The 15,067-nt window shown below is 45.7% G+C and overlaps 1 protein-coding gene across 11 annotated transcripts in view; it reads right to left on the bottom strand.

The window, feature by feature from the left end:
* Window positions 1-175: 175 nt before the first annotated feature.
* The window catches only part of RNF213 (ring finger protein 213), a 52,429-nt gene continuing 37,537 nt past the window's right edge, over window positions 176-15,067 (bottom strand). For 7 of the 11 annotated variants that reach the window (XM_054846223.1, XM_054846227.1, XM_054846228.1 and 4 more), the window contains 24 exons: window positions 14,475-14,638; window positions 14,284-14,386; window positions 13,464-13,578; window positions 12,353-12,563; window positions 11,223-11,413; window positions 10,797-10,925; window positions 9,838-9,948; window positions 9,352-9,594; window positions 8,617-8,698; window positions 7,956-7,990; window positions 7,535-7,629; window positions 6,613-6,772; window positions 6,103-6,283; window positions 5,581-5,672; window positions 4,760-5,011; window positions 4,322-4,454; window positions 3,546-3,629; window positions 2,986-3,166; window positions 2,661-2,862; window positions 2,436-2,513; window positions 1,946-2,143; window positions 1,090-1,179; window positions 797-975; window positions 176-594 (listed from right to left, as the gene is read on the bottom strand). In XM_054846223.1, coding sequence (XP_054702198.1) covers window positions 441-594; window positions 797-975; window positions 1,090-1,179; window positions 1,946-2,143; window positions 2,436-2,513; window positions 2,661-2,862; window positions 2,986-3,166; window positions 3,546-3,629; window positions 4,322-4,454; window positions 4,760-5,011; window positions 5,581-5,672; window positions 6,103-6,283; window positions 6,613-6,772; window positions 7,535-7,629; window positions 7,956-7,990; window positions 8,617-8,698; window positions 9,352-9,594; window positions 9,838-9,948; window positions 10,797-10,925; window positions 11,223-11,413; window positions 12,353-12,563; window positions 13,464-13,578; window positions 14,284-14,386; window positions 14,475-14,638 — 3,463 coding nt within the window. In that variant the 3' untranslated portion in view covers window positions 176-440. The other 4 variants (XM_054846226.1, XM_054846230.1, XM_054846229.1 and 1 more) reach the window with 2 other exon arrangements.

Below are 15,067 nucleotides of genomic sequence, written 5' to 3'. Positions count from 1 at the left end.
GCAGCGGGGGAGCCGGGGCTCTGCCGCGGCGGGAGGGGAAGGCAGTGCAGGAGCAGCGACCGGCAGTGGGCCCGGTGCTTCCGTAGCGGAGCGGCGAGGAAGGGGCGGGAGAGAGGCGGAGTGCGGAAAAAATGCCCCATTTAAAAAAAAAAAAAAAAAAAAAAAAGAGTCTTTCATCGTTATCAGGCGGCTGGGGGGGGTCGGTTTTGCGGTGCCTCCAAAAGGCTCAGCTTAGGGTGCAGCTGTTGGCTGCTTCTCCGCCATCTTCCTGCTGCATGAAAGCATCTCATCTTTGCGTCACACTAAGTTAGTAAAAAAAAAAAAAAGCCCCAAACCCAAGCAACAAACCCAAAAAGAGACCCCCCTGAGCTTCCAGAAGCTCACCCCCACCCCTGTGGTTGTGGCACGGAAAGGCCCTGGGTGTGAAGAACAGAGCAGTCCTAGCTCTCCCTGCGCTCCCTCTTGAAGACAGCGGCTGCTTTCCATGTAGCGGCAGCGTGAGAGAGAAGAATCTCGTCTGGGAACGTGTCTTGGAGGTCTGTAGCCAACTCAGAGTCTTTTGCATCGAGGTAAGGAATGAGTGATTCCTTCAGGCTGGAAAACAAAGCAAAAAGTAGTATTAATAGGTGGTGTACAGCAAACCACAAATGGCACTTGTATTTTGTGTGGTAGGAATGCACCAACGTTAAGTATACAGAGTTTTAATATGTGCATTGTGTAGTGAGAAGGATTAAACAGAGAAGCTTAAGTTCGTAACAACAGATCTGTGCAGCCCCAACCAACCCACAGTGGTTACCTCCATGAGGGTCGGAATTCATCCACAGCACGGACACGTCTCAGCTTCAGGACAATCATTTCGTGGAGCTCCTGCAGGAAGGTTTCCAGCCTTGAGTGGACAAGGAAGGCGTTGAGGAGCTTGGCAAGCTCTGGACTGAGCTCAGTTTTGTAGTCTGTACTGATGTCTACAAAAGGGTCCTAAAAATGCAGCGAGGAAGAAAAAACAAAACAACCGACCATACACATTTGAGCAAGTTCCATTCCAGAAAAGGAAATAGCTGATTAGATCCTGACATTATTGGTGTACCTTACCCTTTTGAGGCGCAGAAGCTGCTCAGATTTGTGGGTAGAGAGAAGTTGCCACAGGGCTATGCTGTGCTTTAGGTGGCATCGTCTAAGGACCTGAGAGAAATACACATATATGGAGCAAACCTGGAGGTAAGGGATGCATTTTGGAACCCGTCTACACCCTGCCCTGCCCACGCAGGGTCAAAACCGTAGAGGAGCACAACCGCCGGCGGTTCATCGAGCCCTTCAGCCTGGGTGCAGAAGCCCGTCTGCAATGGGCTTCTCTCTGCCTCTTCCCCATTTTGCCTCCAATAACCCATCTTTTTGGTATCATGAAAGGAATGGGAAAGTGATAGGGCTGTCACATGTGCTTGTCATAACATAGGGCCTCTTTTCACACATCATTAGGAGATAAACCCTTCCCCTGTCACCGCTTTTGAGAGGTAAAGGGTATTTTCAATCCTGCTCAGCACCAGGCAAGCCAGTGTCAAAGCTGGCTCATAATTGAAAGTTCTCCTTTTTCTCAGTTTTAGCATTGCAACTAATTATGCTGACACCCAGCTGAGAATTCTTCTGTCGGCACCAGGAAGGAGAGCTCAGATCTGCAGAGAAGAGTTCACCCTTCTGCACATCCCGCGCCTGACCCTTCTGTAGGGTTTGCAAGAACCTGCTGAATATCACAAGCTATTAGGTGCTCCCACCTGGCAAACACTGGTTGCAGGGGAAGTGAAAATTGTTTCCCTCCCCACACTGTTGAATATGGTGGGGAGGGAATACCTCTCTCATACCTTTTCAAGCTGAATTTTGCTGAAGATCAGGCTGGATTTAGTATAAACCAGTGCAGATTTTATCCCATAAGAGCTTTGCTCTCGGGACTCACCTGCAGTACATGAGGGTTTGTCTGATCTCCCATCTGCAGAACTTTTTCTATGTAGTCAGTCAGAGGCATTTCAGCATTCTCTCCAGCCATGGCCAGGAACCCCAAGGTAATTTCAGTGACGGACAGAGCATCACAGGCATCACTATAGGACTGCAGTTCCCCGCTGATCATGTTCATCACAGAACTGGGGAGAGCACTCTGAAAAGTAAAGTCAAAGCAGTTACTAATATTAGTTTAGAGCCATTCCTTATTGCTGCTCGAGTTGCTAAAGACATGGAAGAGCCCCACATTTAGGAAACTGAAAATGCTTCACTGTATCCCTTTCCTTTGTAAATCCTGACTGACAAAAGGCCGGTTTGCACATATTCAGGCATGCCCAGATTAGCAGATGAGCCTTCAGAGCAGGTGAACAAGGCAAGTGACAGAAGACGTTTCTTGGGATGTCAAGGGTGACAATGCTTGCCCTGTTTCCTCCAGTGCAGGAACCCACCTGATCCAGCTTATCCCTGACATCATTAAACAGCTGTTCGTAATTCCGATCATGTCTGTACACAAGGGTAGGTATTCCCTGTCAGGAGAGAAACCCATGGTTGTAAAGCTTTGGCAACATTGCTAACCCTGCTACAGTGCATGCCCGGCTGCAGCAAACACTGCAGGGCTCCAACATCAGCCAAGAAGTTGTCTGCAGAAGACATAGCTGGCTGTCTTGTCCTACCGTTAGGGTGATGAGTGGTTTCCCCTGCAGGAACTTGCTGATGACTTGCTGCTGGATCCTCTCCAGATCAAAGTCCTGCAATGTCTCCCCTCCCTTCTCCATGCTGTACTGGCAGTTGGACAAGATCAGAGGAATCAGGTCTCTCTCAACCTCATAACTGATCAAGTGCAGGTCAGCCACTTCTGACGGACTGATCAAGTACCTGCAGAAGAGAAAGCAGTCTCCATTCAGAGCGAGAAGCCTTTGTGAAGCAGGGAAAGCTGATTGTGTGGTAGCAGGAAATACAACACAGCCAAAAAAATGCCTAGCTGGAATAGCAACATACCTATCATCCTCCTTGATGTGTTTGTTCACCGAGTGGATCAGGTCATTGTGCAGACTAATGAGATAACTGGCTAAGGCTGTGGAGCAGAGGCCCAGCCCCTGTCGACGTGGCAGAAGGACCTCAAGTTTGCTGTCCAGGGTCAGGTCAGCATCACAGTAACCTTTAGGAAGCTTAATTTCCCCTGAAATAAAAGGCAGAGAAGACTGCTTGAGGTGGCCCAGAGCCAGCCCATGATGAGCACCAAGCCTCTCCTGAGCTGACCCAGGGCAGGAGAAAGTATACAACCTGAAAAAAGCAGCACTCTTTCCATTATTTATAAGCACTAAAGGGAGCAAGTTCAGGTCAGACTACTACAAGAGGGAAACAAATTCTTCCATTTGCACCTAGATCTTTTTAAACCTTTAATGGCCAAGGTCAGCTCTGAGGATGTATCTCAGCATCGCTGATGACAGGAACTTGAACTGCCAAGGGCAGTAGCAGAAGAGCATTCTCTGACAGCTGGCAAGCCCTTGTTTGCTTCCAGCACTCTCAGAACAATGCTGGGAAGGAAAGGTACTCACCATTGGTGCCCAGTGAGCTTCTCAGCTTGTTCCAAACAGACAGAAACACATTCACTCTCCTCTGAAACAGGTCCCTCATCACATCTGAGAAGTAACAGAAAGACGAGTCCTTGAAACACCTTTTACTGGCAACACCATGAAACTCCGTAATAGAAGTTTTCAAAGCACACCACTGCTCAAACAGATCAAGAGAGACTAAATAGACATTAAATAGTTTTCTAATGTTATCAAATTGAGTAATTTGCTCTGTTTCTTTATGTTTTTCCATTATTGTCTGCTATTGGCTCAGGCTACAAAGCTGGATGGGTCCTTGGTCTGATTCTGCATGACATTTAAGTACTTTTCCCTAAATACTTAAAAATATAAGTAATTGTACATAAGTACAATTGAAGGAGTTGCCACACAATGTCTGTATGCTGCTCAGGAATGGAAGGCAAGGACATTTTTCCACCTTTTAGGCAGGCTCTACTCTAGGGCAGAGCTTAAAAATTCAGCATACTCACTGCTGCATTCAGGGATTTAATCTTGCCTAGTTCTGAGCAGAGTCCCTACCCCTTGTGAACAATCTTCCTGTGCCTAATTCTCTTTAAAGCCATCTGATGACTTTTCCAAACACAACGCCAGGGTTAAGGTCTCCAATTCATTTGGATGGGAGTTAAAAGGAAAATATGAGGGCTTAAGATTGCAAGCTCAAGAGAAATTTTCACTTTCATTTTCCACTGGACTATCCAGTGCTTTTTGTTTCACTAATTACAGTTTTGGCACAGTGTTCTCACCCGAGAGGGGTTCATTGATGAAGTCTCTGATCGAGCAGTGCTTGACATCAGCAGTGTTCTGAAATCGCCTCACCAAGTCTCTCTGCAGAGCCAGAATCTCTGGTAAGAATTTAACCAGCCTCAGTTCTGTTTCCTGGAAGAGGAAAGGGAGCCTGTGAATAAGGTTGTCCTTGGACAAACTAGTTTTGAATACTTTTACGGTATTACTTTTTAAATGTTTAAAAGAAAAAAAAGATTTTACACATGCAGTTCTCAAGATTATAGAAAGTTATGAGAATAAAGACACCGTATAATCAAACAGTGGTTTGGTCCTGGGCCACTGGCTCTAGGTGACCCTGCCTGAGCAGCAGTGGGACCAGAGGACTTGCAGAGGTCCCTTCCAACCTCAACCAGTCTGTGGTTTGGTGAACTGATCTCTCCTCCCTGTATCACACCCACCTTCTGCAGAAACTTCCAAAGGAGAGGGACAGCGTCCTTGGCATTCTTTTGCTGGACTACATGGCCCAGGTTCTCCACTGAAATCCTCTTTCGGCAGCTCCACATCTTGGAATGATGTATGTGACTGTCCTTTGGCAGCTGGGACAGGAAAGTGGCCGGGTCACCATAAACTATTTTCACTACGGGATTGGAAGAAATTCTCTCATCCCCTTGTATTCGTCTATTTAACTTCAGAAGTTTCTTATCCAAATCCTGTATTTAAAAAAAAATAAAATAAAATATCAGAATTGGCAGTGTGCCACCATGTTGAACCTCCATTACAGTATATTTCCCTGATAGCTTGATGACTAATTGACACAGAAAGATGTGAAAGCAGAAGATGAGCTCCTAGGCAAGGCATGTAAAACACACTGCCAGACAGCTGTTTATACCATAAAGTTATTCTTTGCTCTCCAGCTCATCCAGCTCGCGGGTCCTCCATTCCTGAGACGGTGCGGGGAGGGGGGGGTGCAGACAGGATTCATTTGAGGCAACCATGTGCTCACTTGGAGAAACGCTTTCAACTGAGCTAAGACGTTTCTGCTTTTCCAGCTATACAAAACCATCATAGCACAACTCGAGTCTCGGATACTCATTTCCACAGGTAGAATAAAGTTGGTTGACTCTTACAAATGAAAGCTAACCTGCAGTTGTGTCGTAGATGGCTTGGCTTTAGGACTAGCCGGGTGAGATGTAGCACAGATATTATAGCAGGTCAGATTTCCAAATAGGTGGATTTTGAACTGCTCAACTACTGCAATTTTATACAGCAAATTTCTCACCTCCAATTCAGGAACAATAACTGTGTTTGCAACAACTTCTTCCCACTTGTTTCTCTTCTCCTTGGTGGAGAGCCCATCAAACTGAACTGGCCCTGCAATAGGAATATTTAGTCTTTTACATCTGCAATATTTCAGTTAAAAGAAAGTACAGATTCTCTAAGCTTCCAGATGTGACGTCCTTGCAAGTTAGCATGATGAGCCAAGAGCAATTACAGAGGTGCTAGAACCTAAACAAGTATCTTGGACTAGCCGGAGAGCGTCATCCAGAACAGCACACAGTGACTGCAGGTTTTGAGAAGCTTCCAACCCCTGCAAACCCCACGTGCTCGACCGAAAGAGAAGTAAACAACCAAAAATTCTTCACTCCCTACAGTAAGAAACAAGCCTCAAATTTCTGGATCTTCCTCATCAGCTCAGCTACTGCCTGTTGGAAATGGTTTATTAGCAAAGATGCTAAATAACCGCTGCTCTTAGAATGCTGGTGTAGCGTGCACATGTGACAGGGCAGGTAGTTTTCCTTACACTGGCCTGGGTGCTGATGGGGGTCTTTGAGGAGGCTGCAGAGGACAAGATGAAAGATGTTGATAGTCTCATCCACACTCTTCCCCAAAATTCTTGTCAGCTGTGCTAAGTCCTCCTGAATATGCTGCTGCAGGAACCTCACCGAGTCCTGCACCGGTGGCTTGATAATCTGTTGCAATGACTAAAGAGAAACAAAAGGGAAAATGAGCACAGCCACTAACGTCCAGTTAGAGGACAAGGCATGCAGAGCTGAGTCTTACCAGAAAGTCTTAACCCCATGCTATAGGATTACCTGCCACTCGAACAACTAAAGGCAGATACACGTGTATGTGTGTGCATACAAGTGCATGGAGGAACCAAATTCACTCCTGGGCAGGGAGGGAAGTGAAGTTGGGTCTTGCATCTTGAAAGACTGCCCTAGTTACTTGGCAATATGATGAGAAGGACCAGCATCATACAAAGGTTTCACTACATTTCACGTGGCAACTTGGAACTATTATTGGAAGATACCTGAGAATCTTTTGTGGCTGCCAGCAACATTGCCAAGTGTGTGAGCAAGCGTATCAGCACGAAGACAACGGGGGACATGGCCCGATCAGACACTCCCACTGTTTTTCTGTGTCGTGCATCTCCAAGGATGTGGCCGGTTTGAGTTCTGTCTTCTCTAGTCCTGTTGGAAAGCGTATATATAGTATTTTTTTGCCTTGACAAAAAACACACAAGAGATGTCTTTGATACCCAGTAATGTCTTTTTGACCCATAAGTTCTCTGAATGCCATAAAAGCTGTCAATTAAAAGCGCTAGAGGGGAATGAGGACTTCCAGTAAGTTTTGTACACAAATAAGCCAATTTGCTTGGTTTTGCTGGCTGATTACTCTTCCTTGGACATCTCCCTAATACATTCTCTATGAGAGAGGCAATGTCCAGCCCTGTAGGGCAAGATTAGCCAACTCTGTGCTGGCTACACAAGAAACCACTGCTGTTATAATTAGTTACTTTGACATTCTTACAGAAGGGCTGTAAGTGCTAACGCAGAGAATCAAGGAGGAGGGAGCACAGGTTATAGTTACTGGAACTCTGGTAGAAGTTCTTCAGTCACACTGATCCATTTAAGAAAAACGTTGCCTATTACTGTATGTTGGTGTAGAACCACATAATCTCTACCAGCCTGGATGAGCAGGGAGATGAAAGACCGTAAACCAGCAGCTTGACAAGACCTTACATCAAGGCAGTTTCTGCCAAGTCAGAGTTGTGCCAGCACTCCTAAGAGCTGAGCCTCTTCCCCTCAAAGGCCCATGTCCAAGCTAACGGGGAATCCCACATGCCACCTTTCAGGTAGCAGCATGAAGTGGTTGGTGCCTTTTGCCCCGAAAGCATGACAAGCAAATACTACATCATTTAGCTCTGAAAAGGTTAATGAATCAAAACATACTGGAATTCTCGAAAGCCAGGCAGTGATTTATGCTGTTCCCCTCCAACTTGGGCACCACAGTCGACACAGTGGCTAGTTTCCATGGGGCGGCCACACTAGCAAAAAGCAAAACGAGAACACTGAATTCCAGAGTAAGAGCCCCTCCAGCAGAGAAAGGGAATGAAACAAAGATCCAAACTGTAACTTGTAATTCAAAAACTGCTACTGGGCAAAGGACCTCTGCCTCTCTTGTTTCCTAGATTTATGGTATAAGCTGTGCTAGAGCTATTCTAAATTTTACATTACATTGGCAAAATGATTAATATAGAGTTTAGAAAAATGAACCGCTGTGCAATAGAACATTAAAATGAGTAAACAAAATAAAACAGTTTATTGTTGAAAACAGTATCTGCTTAAAAACCCACCAGTCTCCAATTCTTACCTCTCCTACAGTGCAGGGGTGGCCATTCGGACATGCTGTCAAGAAAGAGAAACAAACAGGACAGTATTATAAGACAGACATTTATGAAGACCCTGTTATTTCATGTCATAGGCACCATCATCTTGGAGCAAGAAATATGCTTCAAGATCTAATCAAAAGCAGTGACAGTCCCAAAACTCAAAGGAGTGATAGACCCACAGAGGAATCAGAACAAGTTTTCAGTGCTTCTCTCCTTGAGAAACAAGGAATGGAAGTCTGAAAGATTCTGCTACTGAGTACCAAATAGGCTGGGAAGCATGAATGCTCCCACCTCTGGATTCCTGGTCTGCACTAAGATCCTACTGTGGAAAGCAGAGAGCTGAAAGCTGGGCAGGAAGGTGGCAAAAGTGCTCTTCTGCTCACACCACTTTAACATTGCCAGAAGTAACAGGGCAGGTCGTCTGCACTCTCAGACTTGGTAAGCAGCTATAAGCTTGAGACTAAACAGAAGCTTGATGCACTTTCATGCATTACCCCAATAAGCCATAGCTACAAATCTTAATTTACAAAGGATAGCTCATGCCGAAAAGAAGAGTGCGTCTGTCCTCACGTTTGGACCAGTTTCACTCAAAACCCAAGGATTATCCTTCAATTCCTTCCACAGCCAGTCAGGAGCACTTACTGTACCACCGCAGAGTGGCCATTCCTTCCCAGGCCCTGGCCTGAGCCATTATGTCTTCTGGCATTGTAGGCAGAAAAGAGTGCTAAGAAGGAAACAGAAAAAAGGTGACAAATAAATGCATAAATCAGTTATTTCCTGTAGCAGTTGCTCACTGGCTCCTTATTCATGATGGGGAACAGGAGACATCTGAAAGCAGGGGTCATGCAGATGATATACACACTTTTTCAAATTCAACCTTTGAAAATCCATTCTTAGGAACTGTCAATATCGTTAAGCCTTGCACATGCACTCTCTGGACATCCTGAGCTGGATTCCTCTTGGAGTGGCCTGATGTACCAGCACGTTTCCTTACGCCTTGGATAGCCAGAAGAAGCAGAGCAGCAGGTCCCTCCCCCTGACTCAGCCAGGGCTCCATGCGCCATTATTCTCTAGAGCACGCAGGTCTCCGCACTATGACCTGCCAACTGCTTTCAGACTTGCTCGCGCAAATATCAGCAAAAGTATTTGCCTGATACTGCTCAGGATGCAGAGGTACCTTGAAAAGGTACCAGTCCAGAGCTGCTTGTTGTGCTAATTAATCCCAACAACACTGAAATAATCATACACTGGTAATTCACAGCTAAAACAATAAGTTGGTGCTTTTGATGTTAGGAAAGGTTAGGTTATAGAGGATCCAGCAGACACATGAAAGAACTAGCAATATGTTGAGTTGCCATTGGAGTTAAATCTCTTTACCTCCATGGTGTGCGGACGGAATGCCAGATTCCTCAGGGGCTGCAGGATGGGGTTCTGCCCGCACAACAAGACAGCAGCGGTGTGAACAGCCATCTCAATTAGTGCTCCATTGTGGCTGAAGCTTTGAGGATCCACTGTCAGAGATGGCAGTGTATTCATCACAAGAGAAGCTGCAAAGTTCTGCAGGTCTGGAGAATTCAGGACTTGGGAGTTCTGGATGAACTTGGTCATAGCATCTGTTTGCTGAAAGCACATATTTAAAAAAAATAAAACCAGCATGATATTGCCCACCAAACTGAAGAGGACTATCAGCTGCTTCCCACGCTGTGCTGTCCCAGCTTTGCAAACATTTTCAGTCTGCTCAGATCAGGACATAACCATATTTGCGGCAGAAGAACAAAAGACTCTTCCACCAATGATTCAAATCTCATTCACCCTTATCAATGAAGCATGTTTGTCACAAGCTTCCAAAGTGAAGTATCTTACCTGCTGTTTGGGATGAAGATTTGAGTCATTCACTCCATACAGGGCAGTGACCTCTCTGAAAATAGCCAGGAGCAGATGGACAGATTGTACAGCCGGGGAGCTGCTAGATGCCTAGAAAGGAAGAACTGATGATATGGTGCAGAAGAGGCTAGAGTTGTCACAGCTGAAGTTTGACAAGACTTCTTGTCTGGTTGCTGGATATGCCAGCTTCAGCAGGTCTGCAGTAGAGCTCTCCCCACAAACGAAGGGGGATAGTGCAGAAGTGGCTGTTCAAGCCATAAATGAATGGCTTGACAGCACTCAAGCTGATTGAGGGTTTTACATCAGAAACATCTCAACTATTTCATTCTTCTAACATCCAGTCGGAACTGCGATCTCCCTAGGCAGCAACCTATACATGCCTTCCTTCAAACCAACACACAAGTGAAAAAAAACCAAACCACGACCAGGGTATAATAGATGGTACTGAGACATTCAAAGGTGCACTGTTTGCAAACTTCTTCCTGAAGATTTTCATACACAAAATGCATATTGGGAAAAGGTTACAGGTACACAGAAAACACCTGCTTGTTTTTGCGTGGCAAGACACAAGGCCAGGCAGATATGGGCGGGCAGGGGGCATAAAGCTTCCTTGATTATCTGCCTACTCTCCAGTCAGTTGGCTACACTGTGAACCTGGGTGCCTGTATTGCTTACTGTAAAACAAACCGCTGCGATCTATAGCAAAGGGAGAAAAGCGAGGATGAGGCAACCAACAGAAATAACCTCAGAGTTACATATGCTAGAACACAAATGAGAAAACCAAACACACGTGTCTGCCAGGATAAGCCACGGTAACTTTCAAGCAAGGGCAAGCCAGGCATCCCCAGCGGAAGAGATGCTGTCTACAGGAACACAAAGCTTAAACACTGGCCATCCAGAACCCACAATAGGATTATGGTGAGGAGAACGTGCCCTACCTTCTGTGCCTCTAGAAGACCCTCAGTCGAACACTCAATCACGGCTTTCCCCACAGCATCACGCAGGACTCGGTAATTCTCGCCACATGCCAGGTAACGATCAATGCTATTAGACTGGCTGTTCCGTACCTACACAGGGAAGAGCCCATGGTGAGCACTGTGGACATGAACAGAACCTCCTCTTCCTCCCAAGAACTGTGGCATTTCAGCCTTCACAAAGAGACAGCGGGCAGGCACGGCAGCCCAAACGGCTCCTGGCTGCCACAACAGACTCCGTTCAACAGAGAGCAAGAAGTCAGCTTCACAACCACTCCCGCTGTGGTGAGTCCCCCAAGAGCCAGGCAACAGCAGAAACACCCCAGAGCAGCACAAGCTGAAGACTAAGAGGAGACAAGAGCCATCTCCAGGGAGACACCTCTTCCTTACCTGTTTCAGAATTTCCATTGGGAACACCCAATTAAACTGTGTGTCTGTGACAAGCTTCTGAGCAAATTCCATCCCATACTGACTAGCGATTTTCCGGACTAGGTAAACGTGATGCCAGTTGTTCTTGGCGAGGCTACAGAACACCCTCACATTTGCCAGGTAACGCTGCTTCTCCTCTACCTGGTCTTGTTCTAGAGGGGTGAAAAAGAAAAAAAACCCAAAGGCAAAACCACATCCTACTTTGTAAAACTTTTCTGTCAGCACCAGCTGTAGCACCAAGCTCCTTTTTCTCGTACTGACTAACTACACAGGAGAACTCAAGAGCCCTCTCTTCCTCAGAAGCTCATCTAGATTTCAGCTGGATTTCAGACAGAGGAACTGTCTGTTTATTCTCAGAGGAACTGCTAGTTCATTCTCAGAGCTCTCTTATCTTGCTCAGTAATGGCTTTCCATTGTCTCAACTGCCACAGTGATGGTGCTCCCTAAGAACCATCTCCTGGGGTGCATTCTGCTAGCCTGACATCCTTGATGCAAGAGCTGGACACCAAAGTCCCTTGAATTAGTTACGTTACCGCACTTTGATGCTTCACAGACTGTGTAAGTATCTGAGGCTCTCCACACACTGTCGTCCTTTATTGGGTCAGCAAATCAGCTCAAAACTTCTTTCACTTATTTTTTGGAAGCATCTCTTCATCCTTTTTAGCTGTGCAGAGCTCTCATTCATATAAAACAATAAGCCTTACAGCAGTGATGTATCTGAAGCATCATTTATGCTTTATTCATTTATTCATTACAGTTCAATGTCGTTGGTCTTAAATAAAATTTCATTGTTAGCATCTAAGGATAAAATAAATCTCCTTCCAAAGGCACAACTACCACGTAACTGCACCCTAGGGGTGACCGCTACAGCCTTGCTACTACTTACAGAGTGCTTCTCATACATGGGAAAGAGGACAGATAATACTGACACTCCTAATGACAGAGAAAAGAAAAAAGCTGATGCACTCATTCTTGGCCATGCATCAAAACAAGTTCTAGCACAGCTGCACTGACTGTGTCCAGCCCATCTCCCGTGGTGACTTTGCTCTGTATACAGCATTTCCATCTGACAGCAGGACAATTAAACTTACCTGTGCGCTCATGCAGGTCAAAGAGCAGCTCTGCAGCCTTACTCAGGTACAAGCGAACCTTGGCTACTGCCTGCAGATACTCAACGGATGATTCCTGAGGAGATTCTTGATTGTTCTTTGGGAGATAGTTCTTTGGAAAGCCTCTGTCCCCAGGCAGATAGTTTATACGCTCACATCCAAGGCTGCCCTCAGACTTTTCACACATGGAATCCTAAAGATAGGCCAAAATATTGCACGAGTGGCAGAACCACTTAAATCAGATGTCCTGTGCATTGGTACTTTATATCTCCAATGCATCCCCACTGCAGTAAGCACATTAAACTGTTGTGTCTCTCATGGCACCCTCCACCCCAATGCCATTAGCTCCTCCCTGCGATCCCTCAGGTGCTTATCCTACACCTCTGCCACATCACCAAACACCTTCAGCAACGTGCCCAAGCTCTCTCCCGTATTTCCTAAACAGGTAGCTGAGCAAGGGAGTTATGAGCATGCTGACCGGCCACACATACCACATGTTCCAAGATGCCAAGCTCTACCTGTCTTTCCCTTAGCAAGAATACAAATTTTGATCCTATCTACAAAGTCACCGTTTTAATGAAAACTGTAAGAAATTAAACCTCTACCCTGCTGTCAAGTTTGCTTAAAGTTGTCCAAAGCATTAAAAGTTATGCCAGGGAGGAAAGAGAACAATCCAAACAGCATAATAATCTAAAGCTTTGCAAACAATAAAGTGTCTCCGAAAACAAGAAAGTAGTCCAGTAGTGGACTACTGCAACTAGAATTCCCCCTGCTTGCTGCACTCCTATGTTGGAGTTTGAGTCTTATCGGGCCTCACTTGACACTCAGACACCTGTCCAAGGTGTCCAGGAGAAAGGAGAACGTATGTAATGCTGCAAACACACAGAAGCCTTACTTGGGAAAGCAAGGCTAGTTACTGGAGAGCAGGTTCTGACCAGGTGATTTGAAATAATCTTCCTTTTGGGTTTTCTAGTTGGGCAGCTAGTTATGTGCACAAGAAATGTGCCTAAAAATGCACAAGGATTTCTATTCTTGACTTTTTTATTCCTGCAACAGTTTTATTGCCCAGCTCTTACCTACCCAGCACTCTTACCTCCAAGCAGTTGACAAAAAGCAAGTAGAGTTCTTTCTTATCATCTTTCTCTAGGATCTCATTGTGCTCTACCTGGGACAGGTAGCGCTGCACATCATTTTTCACTTCATTGAAGCTACAGGAGAGAGAAACACCCCCTTACCACAACCGCAATACTGACAAATGTTCTAAATTACGATGGAACTACTAGTTATGTCCATGTGACAGGTGGGGGGCACTCTGGGTCCATCTGGAAGATGGAAAAGCAATTGTGCCGTCTTTTGCCAGATGCCATCTAGCTTCACGCTCTCAGCTAGGCTTTGACCATCAACAATGCCAAATTAGCAGTTCTAGGGCATTAGTCATCTGATCTATTTTAAGCATCTGATTTAGGAGTTGATTACACATGAGAAATGGCTTTCTGTGCACTGACTGCAAAGGGAGGCTGGAGGAGCTAGGGTGAACAGAGCGCTCTGTGTGAGCATACAAAAGATCGTTCTTGGTTAGATGTCTGTGGATGAGGAGTATTGCTTTGCTGATCCAGAGCAGATCAATTAGCCTATCTTTAGGTTACCCAAGCCACCCAGGTTCAGCACAGGTTTAGGATAAGAATAGCCAGGTAAACCTTGGCACAGACTGGTCAGATACTTCATGCAAGCTGCATGCAAGCCAGCCAAGTTGCATAACTAATACAACAGCACAGGATGAATTTCACCCATATTGACTCAAATTCAATGAATAGCATGGAAGAGAGGAAAACAATCAGATTGGTTTGATGAGGTCATGAAAAACAAAGCTGAACCACCCCCTAGTGCAACGTCCATCATCTGACTGCACTCACCTGTACTTCAAGAGGAGCTTCAGCATTACTGAGCGGATGATGGGAGTTTCATCCACTTCATCGTTAAATGGGGACAGAAATTTGGTGTGGACGGTAGGGTGATCTGTGAGATAAAAGACAAGTTTGGCAGGTGAGAAAGTGGCAAGAGAAGCAGCTCCATGAGGCTGAGCGCCGGGATGAAGGGAGCTCACCTGAATCTTTCAGGAGGCTTCTGTGAACAAACAGCAGATTGAGGAGCTCTTGGATCACCTCTGCCTCAGGGGGTTCATTGTCCTTGAAGCACATGGTAGTGACCACATCTATGAAGAAATTATTGCATCTCTGCCGGAACAGGGCATTTCTTGCTATGGCATCTCTAGGGGAAGGGTAAAAAAAAACATTAGGACAATGTTCAAATACAGAACCACTTCAATAATGGATGAAGCAAAGCAGACAGACAAAAGTCACCAAGGTGAGATACTTTTCCAGCTTTCCAAAAGGCTGGATTTATGCAACACTTCAGCAGCATTGTCTGCAAAGGCTGTATCACATCGACAACTAAGATCACGAATGGCAACGTGATGCCAGATACATTCACTGAGAGTTTTTCGCTAAGCTGTCACAAAGCAATCCAAGGTGACAAGCAGTTCCCTTGTCCAATTCAGCCACTGACAGCGCTTTAGCTTTACAGGGTTTCGTAACTACAGTTTTCTTACAGGGGCCAAGACAACTTCCTCCCTTCCCTTCTTTTGAAACAATAAACAGAAAACGGACAGGACCTGTTCTGGTTCCAGAAAGAGCAGAG

Source organism: Grus americana, chromosome 18, assembly GCF_028858705.1.
Source record: "Grus americana isolate bGruAme1 chromosome 18, bGruAme1.mat, whole genome shotgun sequence".
Lineage (NCBI taxonomy): Eukaryota > Metazoa > Chordata > Aves > Gruiformes > Gruidae > Grus > Grus americana.
This window is presented reverse-complemented; position numbering and strand designations above follow the sequence as displayed.